This window comes from Trachypithecus francoisi, unplaced genomic scaffold, assembly GCF_009764315.1.
Source record: "Trachypithecus francoisi isolate TF-2019V2 unplaced genomic scaffold, Tfra_2.0 Lachesis_group4, whole genome shotgun sequence".
NCBI lineage: Eukaryota > Metazoa > Chordata > Mammalia > Primates > Cercopithecidae > Trachypithecus > Trachypithecus francoisi.
This window is the reverse complement of record NW_022681469.1, coordinates 118,502,007-118,523,468: the sequence shown is the minus strand read 5'-3', so window position 1 is coordinate 118,523,468 and position 21,462 is coordinate 118,502,007. Positions and strand designations below refer to the sequence as shown.

The following is a 21,462-nucleotide window of genomic DNA, read 5'->3' as shown; positions in this document are numbered from 1 at the left end:
CTCAAGCAGGGGATGCTAATCAGAAGGCTGGATCCAAGGGCCCCACTCCAGCTCACCTGGGCAAGGTGGCAGGCTCGGGGGACTCTGCATCTTCTTCAAGCTCTCTAACAGTGGGTTGGTGCTTGGGCCCGGGAGGGAGGTGGGTGGGGAGGCAGTTGCAGCAGCAGGCAGGGTAAAAGTAAACGAAGGCTGAGTGGTAGGTGGGGTCTCAGTGACAGAGTTTGAGGCAGCATCTAAGAAAGAAAGAAAGGTGAAGCAGTCCTGGCTTGTCTGGGACTTCTTTCCAGATGCCTGTTGGAGAGCAGGTCTCAGCACAGCTCACAGAGGACTGCCTGCCCTCAACTGCAGTGGTCCCTGCTGTCCCGTGAAGACCAACACAGATTTATCAGGTGAGAAAGAGCACAAGAAAACATGGAACCCTACTTGGGATTTTCCCAGATAAACCATTTTTTCAAACACCGAAATAAAACCAAAGAAAACAAGACACCTGACACCTCTCGAGTTTGCAACGATCTGTGCTCCTTACCACTCTTGTCCTCCAAGGCCTTGTTGAACCACTGTAATGAAGCCTTCTTCTCTAAGTCTAGGTCCTCGGCAGTGATCGAATAGCCAAGCTGGGGAGGTGGAGGCTACCAAAGAGAAAAAGAAGAAGTCAGGCCAATCAGAAAAAAAGGGAAGGCTGGGCACGGTGGCTCACATCTGTAATCTTAGCCCTCTGGGAGGCTGAGCCAGCTGGATCACTTGAGGTTAGGAGTTTGAGGTCGACTTGGCCAACATGGTGAAACCCCATCTCTACTAAAAAATACAAAAAATCAGCCAGGCGTGGTAGCGTGCGCCTGTCATCCCAGCTACTTGGGAGGCTGAGGCAGGAGAACTGCTTGAACCCAGGAGGCAGAGGTAACAGCCAAAAGAGAGCCACTGCACTCCAGCCTGGGTGACAGAGTGATGCTGTTTCAAAAAACAAAAACAAAATGGAAAACACTAGAAGAAACTTGTCCTTAGTGTTCCTAAGACTTAGGAGAGCTAAGCCGGGAGGGCAGGAGTAGATGGACAAGACCATACCAAGGTCAGCTGTTCCCCTCGCCGAGAAGGCAGCAGCTGAATTTTCCGCTTACGCTGCCCAGAGCTGCCAGGTGTAGACTGAGAATTCGAGTTCTGTTTCTTCCTTGGGGTTGTATCTGCAACTAAAGAAAGAAATCAAGACTTGTTTGCTTTCTTCCGTCTTCCAGAAATGGATGGTTTTGTCTACCCACTTCGTATTTAACACTGAGTTTTCACTGGGTATCTCTGAAAAGATTTGATCTTCTTTGGTTTGGTTGCTTGGATGGTGTCTGCAAGATCAAGGCGTGCACACAAACCGCTTACTGCACCGTCATTACCGAGATTACCCACAGGTGACTCAAACTGAGCTTACCTCCATCCAGTCGTTAATACCCATCTGTAACCTTTCTCTCTCATCAGACTATAAACTTCTGAAGGAGAAGAAATCTCTCCTTGTATCTAGCATGCCTTAGACACAGTAATGCTCGAGACATTTTCCCAATAGGTATTAATCTCTATATCCTCCACAAACACCTCCACCACCAGCAGCAGCAGCCCCTCCTCCTGGCTCAGCAACCTACCCTTTTCTCCCTGGGACTCCTTGTCCGCCGCCAATGGAGTTGAGGAACTGGAATGATGACATAACTCCTCTTCTCTGTGGGCAGAAAAGGAACAGTTTAGTCTAGAAAGACTTCTTGGCCGAAGTATTAAATAATTTCTCACACCCTCCTAACTACCAAGTGGCCAATGTCTAAAACAATCATAATTTAAGATCTCAGCATGCCAGGATAAAGAAAGTCAAAAGGAAATTCCAACAGAATGAAGGGAGGCTATTCACAGAGGCCATGGAGACAGCTTTTGTCTTAAAACAAGCCCAAAACAATAATCTTCAAACCTTACTTACAACCTACCAAGTTCCTGGGAGTTCTAGACACACATGTGATCCCTGAGGGAGTGGCGTTCCAGCCAACTGCCAGCACCCAGGGGGTCAGCTAGAGCCAAGAACCTGAAGGCAACTGCCCACTGACTTGACTCTGCTCTCCACTCTGCATGGCCTCTGTGCTTGCACCTGATCCCTCATGCTGGAGTGGGAGGCGACAGCCAGAGGCCACTGGAGTCAGTATCCAAGACTGTAGGGATGACAGCGGTTCGGGTGGGTGCTGCGGTGTCCCTCTTGATTCTCCAAGTCACAGCCGCACAAAGCCTAAGAGCCAGGTTCATTTCCCACCTTTCCTCACCCCCATCTGTCCACACAGCAAATGAAAACTGCAGGAGAATGCCGAGTACCTTATTTTCTTTGCTGGCCTCTCTGGTGTCTGGGAGCGGGATGAGGCTGGGCTAGAGAAGGGTGATGAACTGGGGCCACTTCGCTTCCAGAGCTAAAAATCAAGAGGGACATGACTGAGCCTGCTGATAACTTAGCATCTGACCTTCAACATGACAAAGTCTCTTTTTAAGTAACTAAAAAAATATTTTTTGTGGTTAAATGGTTAGTCATGCCTGTAATCCCAGCACATTGGGAGGCCAAGGTGGATCGCTTGAGTCCAGGAGTTTGAGACCAGCCTGGGTAACATAGCGAGATGCTTGTCTCTACAAAAAATTGAAAAATCAGTTGGGTGTGGTGGTTTGTATCTGTGGTCCCAACTACTCAGGAGGCTGCAGTGAGCTGAGATTGCCCCACTGCACTGCCAGCCTGGGTGACAAAGCGAGACCCTGTCTCAAAAAGAAAAAAAGAAAAAAATTTGTTTGTGAAGAAAGAGCCCTGAAAAGAAAGTCAACTGCCAGTATTAATTATGAAAGCAGGCCGGGCGCAGTGGCTCAAGCCTGTAATCCCAGCACTCTGGGAGGCCGAGACGGGCGGATCACGAGGTCAGGAGATCGAGACCATCCTGGCTAACACAGTGAAACCCCATCTCTACTAAAAAATGCAAAAAAACTAGCTGGGTGAGGTGGCGGGCGCCTGTAGTCCCAGCTACTGGGGAGGCTGAGGCAGGAGAATGGCGTGAACCCAGGAGGTGGAGCTTGCAGTGAGCTGAGATCCGGCCACTGCACTCCAGCCTGGGTGACACAGCGAGACTCCGTCTCAGAAAAAAAAAAAAAAGAAAGCAAAAAAAGAAGTCTATAAAAGTAATGGAATGTGAATAAAGGTAGAAAGGATGGACGCACTTTTTGCATGTATTAAGTGGAACGTTAGACTCAGTAATGAAGCGTCAGGACACATTCAAACCTACGCTAGACTCTCTATGGAAAGCATAGAAGTAAATTAAAGATAACCCAGTAAACTAATTTAGTCTTGCTTTCATTAAATTTTCAATTTTAATTTACTAACTTCATTTTAAAAATATGCCGTCATAGCATTTATGACTTTTGCAACAACTAGCATTTATCATCATGTGATGATTACCTATACATCTTCTACCAGGCGACTTCTTGACAGCAAAGATGGTGTTTTCATCTCTGCTTCCTCCACAGACCAGCAGCAAAGTAGCTGGCATAGAGCGGACATTGCAAATAGTCTCCTAAGTGCTGAGCCTAATTACAAAGCCACTAAACTGTCACCTCAGACCGTCTTTCCCGCTTGAAAAGCTGCTAGTGATTTCTCAGGAGTTTGAAACCAGCCCAGGCAACATAGTGAGACCGTGTCTCCACTATAAGTTTTTAAAAATTAGCTAGGTGTGGTGATGCATGCCTGTGCTCCCAGTACCAGCTACATCACATAAGTACAAACAGGAAGCCAACAATGCTCAACAAGAGTTCAAAAGCGAAAAGAGGAAGCTTCAGACAAGTGGTAAGCAGCGTAACAGTTCGGTGAGGCTACCATCAGAAAGCCGGGCCTGGGAGGAGCTTGAGAAAACTGCTCACCACAATAACAGTTGAAGTTATGCTCAAACAGCAAGAAAGGCTAGAGCACATAGTTTAAAAAACATGGGATTACAGGCATATAAAAGAGCAGAATACAAAAATTCACCAAAGTGATCCAAAGATTGAATATATAAGCGGCATTTTCAATCACTTCAGATCCCTGACACTAGCTTGCTGGTTCTCACATGACTGCTCATCAGTCACCTGTGGAACTTTTTTTTTTTTTTTTTGAGATGGAGTCTTGCTTTGTCGCCAGGCTGGAGTGCAGTGACATGATCTCAGCTCACTGTAACCTCTGCCCCCTTGTTCAAGCGATTCTCCTGCCTCAGCCTCCTGAATAGCTAGGACTACAGGAGCATGCCATCACATCCCCCTAATTTTTGTATTTTCAGTAGAGACGGGGTTTCACCATGTTGGCCAGCATGGTCTTGATCTCTTGACCTCATGATCTGCCCGCCTTGGCCTCCCAACATGCTGGGATTACAGGTGTAAGCCACCACGCCTAGCCACCCGTGGAACTTTAAAAGCACACAGATGGCCAAGTGCAGTGGCTCACGCCTGTAATCCTAGTACTCTGGGAGACTGAGGCAGGAGAACTGCTTGAGCCCAGGAGTTTCAGACCAGCCTGGGCAACATAGCAAGACCCTATCTGTAGTTAAAGCAATAAAATTAAAACAAACAAAAACATTAGCCTTGCATTTTTCTTCACAATGTGCTCCAGACACTGAGGGATACACATCACTGAGCAAGCAAAGGTTTTCAGAAATGCCAAAGGGGCCGAATGAGGCAGCTCACCCCTGTAATCCCAGCACTTCGGGAGGCTGAGGCAGGAGGATCACCTGAGGCCAGGAGTTGGAGACCAGCATGGCAACATGGTGAAACCTTATCTCTACTAGAAATACAAAAATTAGCCAGGTATGGTGGTGCACACCTATAATCCCAACACTTTGGGAGGCCAAGGTGAGAGGATCACTTGAGCCCAAGAGTTTTGAGACCAGTCTAGGTAACATAGTGAGGTCTCAGCTCTACCAAGGAAAAAAAAAAAAAAAAGAAATGCCAAAGGAGACTGTAATGATTAGCTAGGATGGGAAGACGACTGGACAACTAGTTTAACAATTGGGGAAAAAAGTATTACTCCTCTACTTCATTGACTGTACATACACACTCATTTCAGATATAACAAGACAAGGATGTTTATTATCATGTCTATTCAACTTAAAGTCCTAGCCAAGTGCAATAAGACATAAACAGAATAAGATTGCAGAGGAAGAGAAAAACTCATTATCATACACATAAGTGTATATACTAAAATCCTAAAGAACACACAGATTTAGCAAACTTTCTGAATACAAAATCAGTTGTATTTTTACACATCAGCACAATCACATTTTGAAGGCACTATTTATAACAGCATCAAAACCACATACCTAGGGCCAGGCGCCGTGGCTCACGCCTGTAATTCCAACACTCTGGGAGGCAAAGGCAGGTGGATCACTTGAGGTCAGAAGTTTGAGACCTGCCTGGCCAACAAGGTGAAACCCTGTCTCTACTAAAACTACAAAAATTAGCCAGGTGTGGTGGTGCGTGTGTATAATCTCAGCTACTTGGCAGGCTGAGGCAGGAGAATAACTTGAACCTGGGAGGTGGAGGCTGCAGTGAGCCGAGATTGTGCCACTGCACTCCAGCCTGGGAGACAGAGTGAGACTCCATCTCAAAAAACAAAACAAAACAAAAACCAGATACCTAGAAATGAATCTAATAAAAGAGAAGTAAAACCTCTACAGAGAATTAGAGGTGATATAAATAAATGAAGGAGGTGGGACATGGCCTACAATCCCAGCACTCAGGGAGGCGAAGGTGGGAAGATTGCTTGAGTTCAGGGTTTGAGACCAGCCCAGGCAACATAGTGAGACCGTGTCTCCACTATAAGTTTTTAAAAATTAGCTAGGTGTGGTGATATGCATGCCTGTGCTCCCAGCTACTCAAGAGGCTGAGGCAGGAGAATGGCTTGACCCTGGGAGCTCGAGGCAGTAGTGAGCTATGATCATGCCACTGCACTCCAGCCTGGGCCACAGAGCAAGAACAACATTCATGTTCATAGATTAGAAGTAAACAAGGTCAATATTACAACAATGTTAATTCCATCCAAAGTAATAAACAGATGAAAGGCAATCCCAATCAGTATCTCAGAACTCTTTTTTGTGTGTGAAAATCGACAAGTTGATCTAAAAATTGTATGAAAATGCAAAAGGCCAAGATACAAGACAGTCCTGAAGAGAAATGAGAAAGTGGGATGACTGACTCTATCAAGACTCAAAATATAAGGGTAGGGGTAAAACAAAGACTGGCACAAGGGTAGGTAAAAAAATAGACCAATGGAACAAAACAAGAGTCTAGAAATGGACCCACATATATATGGACACTTAAATTAGACAAAGATGGTGCTGCAGAGAAATAAGGATGGTCCTTTCAATAAATGTTGCTGAGAGAAATCGGTATTTCTACAGTTTAAAAAACAAAACAAAACAAACAAAAACCCTAATTTTGATCCCAACCTCACACCATACACAAAATCAAGTTCAGGTGTATTATGGATTTACATATAAAAGTAATAATAAAATAATAAAGCTTTTAGAAGAGAGCATAGAAGAAAATTATCATGACCTTAGGTTAGGTAGGCAAAGATTTCCTGAATACTACACAAAATATGCTAACCACAAGGAAGCAGAATGGCAAGAGCAGGACACTTTTTTGTTGCAACGCATACATGACAGAGAGCTTGTATCTAGAATATATAAAGAGTGTATTCAAATCTCTAAAAGACAACTTAACAGAAAAGAGCCAAGCAATTTGAACAGGCATCTCACAAAAGAGGCTATACAAATAGCCAATAAACAGTTGGTACTTCTATATTAGCAATCAGGGAAATGCAATTAAAACCACAATGAAATATTACTTCACACTTACCAGAATGGCTAAACAGACTGGCAATACCAAGTATTGATGAGGATATGGAAAAACATAAAACAAAAATCTCATATACTACTGGTAAGAATATAAACCAGGCTGGGCGTGGTGGCTCATGCCTGTAATCCCAGCACTTTGGGAGGCCAAGCCGGGTGGATCACCTGAGGCTGGGAGCTTGAGAACAGACTGACCAACATGGAGAAACCCCATCTCCACTAAAAATACAAAGTTAGCTGGGTGTGGTGGTGCATGCCTATAATCCCAGCTACTCGGGAGGCTGAAGGCAGGAGAATCACTTGAACCCAGGAGGTGGAGGTTGCCATGAGCTGAAACCGTGCCATCGCACTCCAGCCTGGGCAACAAGAGTGAAACTCTGTCTCAAAAAAAATTAAAATGGCCGGGCGCGGTGGCTCACACCTGTAATCCCAGCACTTTGGGAGGCCGAGGCGGGCGGATCACAAAGTCAGGAGATCGAGACCATGGTGAAACCCCATCTCTACTAAAAATACAAAAAAATTAGCCTGGCGCGGTGGCGGGCGCCTGTAGTCCCAGCTACTCAGGAGGCTGAGGCAGGAGAATGGCGTGAACCTGGGAGGCGGAGCTTGCAGTGAGCCGAGATCGCGCCACTGCACTCCAGCCTGGGCGGCAGAGGGAGACTCTGCCTCAAAAAAATAAATAAATAAATAAATAAAATAAAATAAAACCGAAACACTCTTTTTAATACATTGCTTAGAGGCTGGGCACAGTGGCTCATGGCTGTAATCCCAGCATTTCGGGAGGCTAAGGCAGGCAGATCACTTAAGGCCAGGAGTTTGAGACCAGCCTGACCAACATGATAAAACCCTATCTCTATTAAAAATTTAAAAATGTAGCTGGGCATGGTGGCGCACACCTGTAATCTCAGTTACTTGGGAGGCTGAGGCATGAGAATGACTTGAACCCAGGAGGCAGATGTTGCAGTGAGTGCCAATATGGTGCCACTGCACTCCAGCCTGGGTGACAGAGTGAAACTCAAAAAAAAAAGAAAGAAAGAAAGAAATGGCTGGGCATGGTGGCTCATGCCTGTAATTTCAGCACTTTGGGAGGCTGAGGCAGGTGGATCACCTGAGGTTAGGAGTTCGAGACCACACTGACCAATATGGTGAAACCTTGTCTCTACTAAAAATACAAAAATTTGCTGGGTGTGGTGGCATGTGCCTGTAGTCCCAGCTACTAGGGAAGCTGAGGCAGGAGAATCGCTTGAACCCAGAAGGTGGAGGTTGCAGTGAGCTGAGATTGCACCACTGTACTCCAACCTGGGTGACAGAGCAAGACTCCATCTAAAAAAAAAAAAAAAAAAAAAAACACACACACAAAAAAATGGTTAGCAATATCTACTAAAACGGAACGTACACATACTTTATTGTACTAACAGACTTAGACAATTGTCTAAAGCAGTATTATGTATAATAACCCCAAACTGGAAACCCAAATGTCCAATGGCAGAATGGATAAATTAACTGTGGTTATATGCATAGTGTGGAACAGTATATACATCAATGACAATGAATTACCCACCACTATGTGCAAGAATATGGACAAATCTCACAAGCAAAATGTTAAGTCGAACACCAAAGAATGCACGCTTTATTTGCATTCATATAAAATTCAAAAACAGGGGTACACTATAAAAGGTGCTAATAGGAAGGAAAGAAGGAGCGATGGGGAGTGGGCAGGAGGGAGGTTTCTGGGTGATGAAAATGTTTTATTACTTGACCTGGGTGGTGGTTACAACTTGTGTTTTTCTGTATATTATACTCTAGTAAAAAAGGCCATCTAAAGAGTGAGGGAAATTACACGACACAAAATGCTATGCAAGATGTAATGGACAAAAAAGAAACGAAGATGCTTGTTAAAAAGCAAATATGCTTTGACTCTGTTATGTAGAACAGTCAAAAAATTCTGGGTATTATCTGTGTTTGCACACAGTAAGAATGTTAACAATGGGTACCTACTGGATGGAGACTCAGACTGCTGGGAGAGGAATTTTATTTTTTTACTTAAAAAAGCCAAAACCAGGAAGGGTAATACTTGCACATTACAGATTCCAACAATAAGAATGTACAGTAGGCCAGGCACAGTGGCTCACACCTGTAATCCCTGCACTTTGGGAGGCCAAGGCAGGCGGAATCACAAGGTCAGGAGTTCGAGACCAGCAATGGCCAACACGGTGAAACCCTGTCTCTACTAAAAATACAAAAAATTAGCTGGGCATGGTGGCGGGAGCCTGTAATCTCAACTACTTGGGAGGCTGAGGCAGGGGAATTGCTTGAACCCAGGAGGCGGAGGCTGCAGTGAGTTGAGATCACACCACTGCACTCCAGCCTGGGCGACAGTGTGAGACTCCGTCTCAAAAAAAAAAAAAAAAAGTACAGTAAAAAGTAAATTTCCTTTTTATCTCAATAACGATTACCAGTTTCTAATATATCCTGTAAGAATTATCTTATGCATATTAAAAGATTTTTAAAAGCCCAAATAATAGAGGATACTATACAGTTCTGAGCCTTGTTTTTATGTAATTTCTTTTTGAGATCATTCTCATGAGTACTTATTCAGTTAGTTGCCTTATTATTTTTCATAGTTACATAGTATATTTCAACTTATAGAAACACTGTAAGTTATTCAACCAGCTCCCTGAAAAAAAACATGCACATTGTTTCCAAGCTGCTGTTATTAAAACAATGTTACATTAAATCCTTATATCCATTTCCCAGTATGTGTGTAGGATAAATTCCTAAGGTAAAGCTGCTTGATCAAAGGGTGCGTGTATCTCTAATGTGGACAATTCCTGCCACACAGCCCTCTAGAGAGCTGTACCAACTGACCCTCCCACCAGCAATGTGTGAGGAGCCTGTTTCTTCTAACACTGCACTTCTATGGTTTCTACTTTACGTTCAAAACTTGCTTCATTTGGAATAGGTTTCTCTGCTATAGGAAAAACTCTCCAATGTGAGATTTGACTGTTAGCCCTTCAGAAAAATGGGTAAAGGATATGAACTAAGATTCATGGAAACAGAACTGAAAATAATCATTCGACACACGAACAGATGATCAAACTACTCACAACGGACAAAAATTAGATACTTTTTTTTTTGAGATGGAGTCTCACTCTGTCGTCCAGGCTGGAGGGCAGTGGTGCGAGCTGGGCTCACTTGACCTCCACCTTCCGGGGTCAAGCGGTTCTCCTGCCTCAGCCTCCCAAGTAGCTGGGATTACAGCACACACCACCATGCCTGGCTAATAATTTTTTGTATTTTTAGTAGCGATGGGGTTTTGCCATGTTGGCCAGGCTGGTCTCAAACTCCTGATTTCAGGTGATCCACCTGCCTCGGCCTCCCAAAGTGCTGGGATTACAGGTGTGAGCCACGGCGCTTGGCTAGCTACCTTTTTTTTTTTTTTTTTTTTTTTTTTTTTTTTTTTTTGGAGACAGAGTCTCACTCTGTCGCCCAGGCTGGAGTGCAGTGCCGCTATCTCTGCAACCTCTGCCTCCCAGGTTCCTGATACTCTCCTTCCTCAGTCTTCTGAGTAGCTGGGATTCCAGGCATGCGCCACCATACCCAGCTAATTTTTATATTTTTAGTAGAGACAGGATTTCACCATGTTGGCCAGGATGGTCTCGAACTCCTGACCTCAGGTGATCTGCCTTCCTCGGCCTCTCAAAGTGCTGGGATCACAGGCGTGAAGTCCTAGATACTATTTTTTACCTGTCAAATTGGTAAAAGCCCAGAGCTACAATAACCAAATCTGCTGGTGAGGCCATGGAGAAACAGTCCCTTCTCATACAACACTGAGGGGAATGCTGAGTGGTACACGCTCTGTAGGGGGATTTAACAATATCCAGCAAAATTACATGCGCATTTAACCTTAAACTTGGGAATCTGACTTCTAGGAATTTTCCAGAGGCAAAATTGCTAAGGGTGAAATGACATATGAACAAATGTATTCTTTGCAGCATTATTTGTGATAGCAGAAGACTGAAACAACCCAACCTTTGTCAACAAAGGACTAGAGTGCCTATCTAGTTGTAAGACAAAAGATGAGTTTCTGTGTACTGCTATGGAATGACCTCAACTGTATATTATGTGAAAAAGCAAGGCCGGGCGCGGTGGCTCAAGCCTGTAATCCCAGCACTTTGGGAGGCCAAGACGGGCGGATCACGAGGTCAGGAGATCGAGACCATCCTGGCCAACACGGTGAAACCCCGTCTCTACTAAATATACAAAAAAAAAATTAGCCGGGCAATGTGGCGGGCGTCTGTAGTCCCAGCTACTCGGGAGGCTGAGGCAGGAGAATGGCGTAAACCCGGGAGGCGGAGCTTGCAGTGAGCCGAGATCCAGCTACTGCACTCCAGCCTGGGCGACAGAGCAAAGACTCCGTCTCAATAAAAAAAAAAAAAAAAAAAAGAAAAAGCAAGGCTCAAGTATGTATATACTGTCTACTACCTTAAATGTTAGAAAGTGGCGGTTTTCAGATACACTGATATGTGTATCGTTTAAAAAAGAACAATGAAGGATAATGAAAAAATAATAAAAATGGAGAGGAAGGAAAAATGCAGAGTAGAAAGGGACGGAAATTGAATTTTTGAGTGTATCTTGTTTTAGTGTATGTTTTTATGAAACAACTTAAGTATTTTACATAATTTAAAACAGAACTATTTTAAGAAGGAAAACATAGAAATCCCTGTAACTTTCAAACATACTGAACAAATGAACCTCACTGTATATAAAGCTGGTGTACCAAAGGACAATTAACATTACTTTAAAACACGATATATTGATTCCATGTCCCTAGGATTCACAGAGAGATATAATGAGGAAATGAATCACAAACAATTCTTAAACTGACTACAGCAGTCTTAATAAAGACAGTGTTAATAATGACACTGATACCGTTATTTGGAAATTGCATTGGCCAGGCGTGGTGGCTCACACCTGTAATCTCAGCACTTTGGGAGGTGGAGGCAGGTGGATCACCTGAGGTCACAAGTTCAAGACCAGCCTGGCCAACATGGTGAAACATCATCTCTACTAAAAATACAAAAACTATCTGGGCATGGTGATGGTGCCTGTAGTCTCAGCTACTTGGTAGGCGGAGGTAGGAGAATCGCTTGAACTCAAGAAGCAGAGATTGCAGTGAGCCAAGATTACACCACTGCACTCAAGCCTGGGTGACAGAATAAGACTCCGTCTCAAAAAAAAATAAAAAAAATTGCGTGTACTAGGATCAAAGTAACTATAAACCGACATTTTCAGTGTAATACATAAAAATACAAAATCAATTACACAGAAAATCCTGCCATCATAAATTTGAATTTGGAATATTAAGAGTTAATTATTTACATTCCTCTTTCTAGAGGATCTATCTTCTCTCTCCTAAAACTTAAGACTGTAGTCTCTACAGTTCTAAATGGAAGAGACCAAAACTTTTTGAAGAAACAGCCAACTTCAGTATAGGCTAAAAAAGGACTCTGGGAAGGTGGGCAGAAAGCAATGAAGCTATCTGTCGAAGACGGCCGGGGTCAAAACAAAGGACACAGATGCCAGTTTGGCTTCCACAGGCCAAAGCTGAAAAAGTTTGCATATCCAAAATAATAACTAGAATCACAAACAATTCTTAAACTGACTACAGCAGTCTTAATAAAGACAGTGTTAAAAATGACACTGATACTGTTATTTGGAAACTGCATGGGCCAGGCGTGGTGGCTCACACCTGTAATCTCAGCCCTTTGGGAGGCGGAGGCAGGTACATAACATCAAGGCTAATAATTTAAGAGGGATAATGATATTACGGTTATTAATGTTCATTTATACTTCTGGGTTGATGAACTCGTCTCAAAATTTTCCTCCTCTCAAAAACATTTCTCCGTACATGCTTGACATCTTTTTGTCTGGCTGCTGCATACTGGGTACCCACTTATTAACAGTCACTGTAATAGGTGATTTTTAAATATTACCCTCAATCATTGCAACAGCACTTCAGAGATAAGAAAAAGAGATATTATGTGATTTGTGTGCCCCAGACCTTGTAACTACTAGATGTCAGAGCCAAGCATTTTTTTTTCCTTTTCTTTGAGACACGGTCTTGCTCTGTTGCACAGGCTAGTCTTGAACTCCTGGGCTCAAGAGGTTCTCCCAACTTGACCTCCCAAAGTTATGGGATTACAGGCATAAGCCACCCCACCCAGCCTCAGAGCCAAGATTAGAACCTAAGTCTGTGCAGCAGCAAAGCCTGCTCTGTTCCCCATACTGTGCGATAATCCCTTTTCCAAAAAATCATGACCATTTGTTTAAAAACCCTGCACTCAATTCTAAATGCCTACAGGATAAATCTCTTTTATGACCCAATACAAAATGGACTCAGTGTACCTTTCCAATCACCTTCCGTCCATTTATCTACATCACAGCTCTGTCTTGAATCAGCTCGCACACATGCACTGCTTTACATTCCCGGCTTTCTACTCCATTCTGCTGGCCTATATTGATCACTCAATGATCTGTATTTTCTTTCTTTTTTTTTTTTTTTTTGAGATGGAGTCTCGCTTTGTCACCCAGGCTGGAGTCCAGTGGCGTGATCTCGGCTCACTGCAAACTCCGTCTCCCAGGTTCACACCATTCTCCTGCCTCAGCCTCCCAAGTAGCTGGGACTACAGGCGCCCACCACTGCGCCCGGCTAATTTTTTGTACTTTTAGTAGAGACAGGGTTTCACTGTGTTAGCCAGGATGATCTTGATCTCCTGACCTTGTGATCCGCCTGCCTCGGCCTCCCAAAGTGCTGGGATTACAGGCGTGAGCCACCGCGCCCGACCTTTATCTGTATTTTCTATTAGCTTAGAGACAATTCTAATGTCTGACAGATAGAAGGTGATTAGCAAACCTTTGCTAATCAATTATTTTATTTAAAAAAATTTCTTTAAAAATTATTTTGTACAGACAAGGTCTCACTATATTGCCCAGGCTGGTTTTGAACTCCTGGGCCCATGGCCGGGCGCGGTGGCTCAAGCCTGTAATCCCAGCACTTTGGGAGGCCGAGACGGGCGGATCACGAGGTCAGGAGATCGAGACCATCCTGGCTAACACGGTGAAACCCCGTCTCTACTAAAAATACAAAAAACTAGCCGGGCGAGGTGGCGGGCGCCTGTAGTCCCAGCTACTCAGGAGGCTGAGGCAGGAGAATGGCGTGAAACCCGGGAGGCGGAGCTTGCAGTGAGCTGAGATCCGGCCACTGCACTCCAGCCCGGGCGACAGAGCAAGACTCCGTCTCAAAAAAAAAAAAAAAAAAAAAGAACTCCTGGGCTCAAGCAATCCTCCTGCTTCAGCCTTCCAAAGTGCTGGGATGACAGGGCTAAGCTACCACATTGGGAATGCTGGGAATTCATGTCCCCCACATTACAAGAGCTGTACTTGTACCTGTGAGATGCCTCGAGTGGAGCTGTAGGAACTGGTAATGGCATTGCGGCTGGAGCTAGGGATGCCACTTGTGTAAGCGCTTGTCAAGGAGCTCATGGAAGAGCTTCGGGATCTCTTATTCAAGTGGTCATCTGAGCTCTGAGAATTGAGGCCTCTCTTCAGAGACCCAGGCCTGATAAAAGGGAAGAAGACAGATGCTTTACTGAAGGCAACATTCTTCTATGGTTTCATCCACGGTCATAACATCTTTCTTAATAAACATGAAGGGAAGAGAATAATGCTTTTAATTTTTACTGCTAACAATCTGGCCAAATCTATCTGACAAAGTCAGTAAGAAAAGCCAAATATTTAAAACTTAAATGTATGATTCCATGTACAGAATATTCTGGAAAATGCATACCTATCTACAGTGACAGAAAGCAGATCAGTGGATGCCTGGGGACAGGGATGGAACTGAAGTGAGGGATTACAGGCATGTGGGAACTTTTGGAGGTGATGGATGTTCATTATCTTAGTGGTGGGATGGTTCCACAGGTGAATGCGTGTCAAAATGTCACATGCTTTAAACAAGTAGTTTATTGTATGTCAATTATACCTCAACAAAGCTGTTAAAAAAATCAGAGTTAAGAGGAACCCATCATTTTTCTAAACCTCCAACTGAAACAGAAATCTCCTATGCATCTTTCCTGTAGGAGAGACATCCAACCTGTTACAATACAGACAACTCTCTCCTAGAGTGACCCACGTCAACCATGAACCACATGGTTTATAATGTATTTCCTCTAACTTTCACCCACGGATCCTATTTGAAGTCAGAGCAAGTTATTTTGCTTCTTTCAAGGGACAGTCCTTTGGTTTTTAGGGACCATTATCCTTCTGTCACTTATTTCCTTATTCCCCCTGAGATTTTTCTGCTCTGGGCTAATACTTCCATACCTCCAAAACCCCATCATCCACCACCCCCACTGTGGGCTGTTGAAAATCTCCTTAACATTTTCGTTGCTTCACTGGGAATGAATTTCCGTTTGTGTACATCCTCCCTTGCAGTGCAGTACACTGATCTGACCACAGTGCTCCACGGACAGTAAGCAGAACTACGGAAGGCAGGAATACCATCTACCTGCCTCATTCTAGTCTTTCTTCTAAGAGCACAGACCAGGAGCACATTAGTTTTCCTGGTGGCCACATCACACTGCTGAATCAGATGAGGCATCTAAGTTATCCTAAGTCTTTCCACACACACTTTTGAGCCACTTTCCTTTCCATCCAATTCTTCCTCCAATTTGTTTTTAAACTGATACATAGAAATTTAACATTTAATTTCATACTGTTTTATCCACTGCACAAACTTTGCAATCCCTCTATGTGCTTGGTTATTAAATATATTTGTAAAACCTCTTAGTCTCAGCATATTTCATCCATCTTAATGCAAGAACATTAAAAGGAATTAGACAGAAGGCAGTTAATTGTGGAAAGTTACTCAAAATGTTCCTAATTTCAAAGATGTGAACCTGAACTAATTAAGCAATGCAAAAAACAAACAGGAAAATCTATAGGGCAACAGCTCTGATCATGCTTTTTTTCCAAACAGTGGTATTTCATCCAGATGGACTTGTACTTACTTAGGCACAAAAGAAGCAGGGACTCCATTGGCCACCAGGGGCTCAAACGCTGAATGTCCACTGCCACTGCTATCATGGCGCCTGTGACAAATCAAAAAAGTCTCAATGAAATGACATGACTTTTTTTTTGTCCCTTTAAAGTGTATTCTCACATTTCTGGGACCTTATACTATCTCTATGGAGCACAGAGCCCACGCTAGACCAGTAAACGGTTGTTTAAAATCCCTAAGTTTCTGAAAGGTAAATTTTTTTTTTTTCCCCAGACGGAGTTTCGCTCTTGTTGTCTAGGCTGGAGTGCAATAGCACAATCTTGGCTCAGTGCAACAAACCTCTGCCTCCCGGGTTCAAGCGATTCTCTTGCCCCAGCCTCCAGAGTAGCTGGGACTATAGGTATGCACCACCACACCTGGCTAATTTCTTAATTTTTTGTAGAGGCGAGGTTTCACTATGTTGCCCAGACTGGTCTTAAGCTCCTGGGCTCCAGCGATCCTCCCATCTTGGCCTCTCAAGGAGTCAGGAGTACAGGCGCGTACCACCACACCCAGCCTTATAAAATGGTGTTTCCCTCAAGAGTCCCATGAGAGCAGAGATTTGTCTTGTCTACTGCTCTATCCATATCATTTGGAGTAGAGTCTCATACACAGTGGGTGCTCAATAAATGCTCAGCCACTTCAACTTCCTTTCTTTCTATACTTAGAAAACTATCCCATTTTCATTAAGTTATTCTATAAACCACAAAAGGAATTTTTTTTCTTTTTTTTTGGAGTCTCACTCTGTTGCCCAGGCTGCAGTGCAGCAGGAGTCTCGGCTCACTGCAACCTCTGCCTCCCGGGTTCAAGCAATTCTCCTGTCTCAGCCTCCCGAGTAGCTGGGACTACAGGCGCCTGCCACCACGTCCTGCTAATTTTTGTATTTTTAGTAGAGATGGGGTTTCACCATGTTGGCCAGGCTGGTCTTGAACTCCTGACCTCAGCTGATCCACCTGCCTCGGCCTCTCAAAGTGCTGGGATTACAGGCATGAGCCTCCTTGCCCCGCCAGGAAATTCGTTTTAATCTCATTACTGTTAAATCTACCAAAGTCTAGTTTTCATTTTTCTTTCACAAGCATTTCCTTCAGCACAATTAAGACACTGGAACTGGTGGTTACCCAAATAACTGAACACCATAAAATTCCAATGGGAAGACTTAGAGCCTTTTATCTTGAAAATAAACTTTAACACATTTCTACAAAAGCATGAGGCTAACTAACATGGCTAATAGCTGTCAGCTTATCTCTACTACTCATGGAAAAGGTAAACTGTAACATCGCTCTAACCTGTGCCTTGAAATGAACAGCATTAAAACGCTTGTTATTAGGTTCTTCCATGAAAGCCAAAGAAGGGGGCCTACAAAGGCTCACAAACTGGAGGTGGCCTCTGTATCTTTATGGGAATGTCTACATCTCATCCCATAGGAGTCCAACCAGGAAACTGGCTTACTACTCTCCTGAGTCTGTTACCTTCTTTTATTTTCCTGGCCATCAAGGAATATTTGGTCTTCTTCCTCCACTGTCCTTTTCTTCTTCTTCTCTTTGAGGGCACTCAGTACAGTCTCCTTTGCACATGGGTCTGGGGCATTACTTGATGGTGAGGACAGTGTTGAGCTGATTATCTGCTCTGGTCTATAATGAAAGACAAGATTCTAGCCGTAAGATATTTTAATTCCCATGCAATATAGCACAGATTTCAGAAACGGGAAATCAGAAGCTAACCAACAGACCAAAGTATAATTTATACACTCACAGCAGTTCCCTTTAGCAAGTAAAGCTACTTTTTCGTCAAGGGCAAAAAGTGAAAAACACAATTACTAGAATTTGGTATTTCTCATTCAAATAAGCAGCTTTGTCTTTTCTTTTTTGCGTTGTAGTCATGTTGTCATAGGAACAACTGGAGAAGAATAAAGTGGACACGAAAAGGGAGAGTATTCTTCCAACGATAATACTCACATCGCAGAACGCGAAAATCTTCTGTCGGGAGGGGCGATCCTCACAGTAACTGGGCTACACGCCATCCTGGAGTTGCGAGGGGACAGCACAGCCTTCTTGTGATAACCATTCCAGCACACTGTGGGAAGTACCCCCAGACAGGAATATTGGGCCTGATGGATCGGATAGCGTCTTCGAGGTGTTATTACAAACCGATTTGGTAAAGTCCCACAATCCCTGCAGAGAATGTGAGACAAATCATGGAACCAAAGCATAAAAGAATGTCAAAATTTTAAACGGCTAAAAATCCACCAGTTCAGACATTTTCCAAAGAACTTAAGTCTCTTTCAAAGCAACACAGAACACGGTGTTTTTATGGCAACTTTCCCTTATTCCATCTAAGGGCAGAGAGTGACAGCTGCTTAACAGCTGTCTCAACAATGGATTTCAACAATTTGAGAGGGAAAAATCTAAATCTAGACTAAATCTAGACTGCACTAAAATCCGGGGAGTTTTTAAAACTGGAAAGAAGGGAATCGTTTTGGCAACACAACATCTCATTCCAAGAGTGAGACGAGGCCAGGAGACGGCTGGCACACACCAAGGTGTTAAGGAGGGCAAAACCACACACAATCCCCTTTGGACTAGATGAAAAAGCAAATCGGATTTAAAAGTCAAGTCCTCGATTTCAAGCCAGCCGAACCACAGGATGCTCTGGGAAAATCAGCGCATCTTACCGTGGGGAAGGCCTCCCGGAGGGTCGGAGAAGAGGAGTGGGGAGAGAGGGGTAAACGTGGTGAACGCGATGCGGCTGCGGGGAGCGCGGTGGCGGGGAGCGCGGCGCCGGGCGGGGGAGTGGGCGGCGGCCAGGCCTATCCCGCAGGTCCTGACCCTCCGGAGCGGGGGTGGGCTGCGGCGGCCCGGGCTTGCCCAGGTAACTGCCCATGAGTAGCAGTTCGGCAGGGTCAGGTCCTTCGAGCAGGGTCCGCGGCTCTAGGAGGTTTCCGTTGGCTGTCGACTTGGCCGGAGGCGAAGCGAACAGTGTTCGCCGATGTCGCGCGTTCCGAACGAAGGAGGACAAGGGGCGCGAACCTCGGGGCTCGCGGCTCAGTCCCCACCAGGCCGCGGTAGCCCCCACGGCCAGCCAGGCCAGCGCAGCTGCAGCCGGCACGAGGTACAGTAGGAGGCCGACCAGCGACAGGCCGAGGAGGGCGGCCCCGGCTTGCCCCCCGCGGCCCCGGCCCCGGCCGTCCCTGACACTCGAGATGGACCGCCGCCGCTCGCCTACTCCAGCCGCCGCAGCCGCCGGAGACATCGCGGCTCCGCGCCGCGGAGGAGACTTAAATATCCCAGCGTGCATCGCGCCGCGCGTCGCGTCATCGCGCGCCCTCTACGTCATGCGCGCGCGACTCCGGGAGACGCTACCGCCGGGCAGCGCCGGAGACCCAGCTGGTTTGGAAAATGCCGCCTGCCTTCAACGCCTGTTTCTGACTCTTGAGGTTTCCCGTGTGGCTCCCAGCGCGACACCCATCCGGAGGCGATCCCGTGGAAGGATCGCGTCCAAAATAAAAGGGACCGAGACCTATGCTTACGTAATTCCTAATCCGTGATCTTTTCTGGGGGCTGAACTCCCCTCCACCACAGCCTGTTATCAGGTACTTTTCACAAACGCTACTGGGGACTGTGAGTTTTTTTTTCCTCCCTCCATTTCTACGTTACAAGTTGATAATGTGGGACGATTACTTACCAAATTTCACATCATGGCCCAGATATTGGGTGGATTTTGAGGCTCTGTGATCGATTTATACCTATCGGTCTGAGAAAGTAGATTAGTGGTTGCCTAGGGCTAGGGAGTGGGTTTGGGGGTGGGGAATAGAAAGTGACTGCTCATGGTTATAGGCTTTTTCGTAGCAGCATAAACATAGTTTAAAATTAGATTGTGGGCCGGGCGCGGTGGCTCACGCCTGTAAGCCCAGCACTTTGGGAGGCCGAGGCGGGTGGATCACGAGGTCAGGAGATCGAGACCATCCTGGCTAACACGGTGAAACCCCGTCTGTACTAAAATATAAAAAACTTAGCCGGGCGTGGTGGCGGACGCCTGTAGTCCCAGCTGCTCGGGAGGGTGAGGCAGGAGAACGGCGTGGACCCGGGAGGCGGAGCTTGCAGTGAGCCGAGATCGCGCCACTGCGCTCCAGCCTGGGCGTCAGAGCAAGACTCCGTCTCAAAAAAAAAAAAAAAAAAAATTAGATTGTGGTAGCGGTTGCACCACCCTATGATTTGCATGGTATGTGATTTATATCTTAAAGCTGTTTAAAAAGTCTGGTAGTCTGCCAATAGACTTTGGTGTAGTTTCAGTTTCCTCGGCCATTCATTCATTGATTTATTCACTCCATGCTTTATATACATTAAAGAGTTTGGGGGGAAAATATAGGATCTCTGATCTTTAGAAGCTGTTTAGTAAGGAAGATGTGTAAGTAAAAGATTGCAATTCAATACCTATGCTAAAATTAGATTATGGGCCGGGCGCAGTGGCTCATGCCTGTAATCCCAGCACTTTGGAAGGCCGAGGTGGGCGGATCATCTGAGGTCAGGAGTCTGAGACCAGCCTGACCAATATGGTGAAACTCCGTTTCTACTAAAAATACAAATATTAGCCGGGCACGGTGGCATGTCCCAGCTACTCGGGAGGCTGAGACAGGAGAATTGCTTGAACCCGGGAGGTGGAGGTTGCAGTGAGCCGATATCGCGCCACTGCACACTCCAGCCTGGGCGACAGAGCAAAACTCCGACTCAAAAAAAAAAAAAAAAAATTAAAGTTATGATAAAGGGGAAGGTAGGCAGGGAAGTGCTTCTGGAGCTGAGAGGTCTGGCAGGTTCAAGGCAGATGAAGGAGCATTGTGCAGAAGTCCAGAGATGGAATTGTTCAGTATCACTGGGGATTAGGGTGTTTGGGGGGATAGAAAAATTGGAAAGGTATAGATGCCTTTGGGGCAACTCAGAGAGATGAGAAGAAAGTGCAGTATGAGTTCTAGATCCTCCCCAACCCAGTCCCAAAGCAATTCTGCTTCGATTTAATATACTGCGATTTCACATAAGACTTAATTTGAAAAAAAACAGGTGGGGGCGGGTGGAGCGGGGGAGCTGTGTTGCTTAAGAAAAAAATCTCAGTATCAGTAGACTAGTAGGACAAAAACCAAGCTGCCCTGGGTTGAACAATGACTGGAAGGTGAAGAAATGGAGGCAGTGACTGCAGACTCCCTACTCAAGAAACTTGGGTAATAGGGGAAGAAGAAACATAGTATCTAGGTCAGTAGGGGATCTTTAAATTATTGTATATGGCTGGAGTTAAGTGGAGAAGCTACATAGAAAAGCCATCAGGCTACAGATGTCCTGAAACCAAGCAAGATTATTGAGAATTAATGTAAATAGAGAGGTCCGTAGCCTGAGCCCTCGGGGCACTCCTGTGTTTAGAGGTCAAGAGATGAATACACAAAGGGCACAAATCATTTAGGAAAATATAGATAAATATGACTACATTAAAAGTTAGCACTTCTAGGCCGGG

At 45.1% G+C, this 21,462-nt stretch overlaps 1 protein-coding gene across 2 annotated transcripts in view; it reads right to left on the bottom strand.

Moving 5' to 3' along the window:
- LOC117072494 (nuclear envelope pore membrane protein POM 121C) overlaps window positions 1-21,462 on the bottom strand; it is a 61,427-nt gene that overhangs the window by 7,645 nt on the left and 32,320 nt on the right. The window contains exons 1-10 of one of the 2 annotated variants that reach the window (XM_033192733.1): window positions 18,638-19,668; window positions 17,922-18,137; window positions 17,436-17,597; window positions 15,938-16,018; window positions 14,316-14,487; window positions 2,329-2,420; window positions 1,623-1,696; window positions 1,063-1,184; window positions 527-629; window positions 57-233 (exon numbers count right to left, since the gene is read on the bottom strand). In XM_033192733.1, coding sequence (XP_033048624.1) covers window positions 57-233; window positions 527-629; window positions 1,063-1,184; window positions 1,623-1,696; window positions 2,329-2,420; window positions 14,316-14,487; window positions 15,938-16,018; window positions 17,436-17,597; window positions 17,922-18,137; window positions 18,638-19,260 — 1,822 coding nt within the window. In that variant the 5' untranslated portion in view covers window positions 19,261-19,668. Of the gene's footprint in view, window positions 1-56; window positions 234-526; window positions 630-1,062; window positions 1,185-1,622; window positions 1,697-2,328; window positions 2,421-14,315; window positions 14,488-15,937; window positions 16,019-17,435; window positions 17,598-17,921; window positions 18,138-18,637; window positions 19,669-21,462 lie in introns of those variants that run through there. The other variant, XM_033192734.1, reaches the window with a different exon arrangement.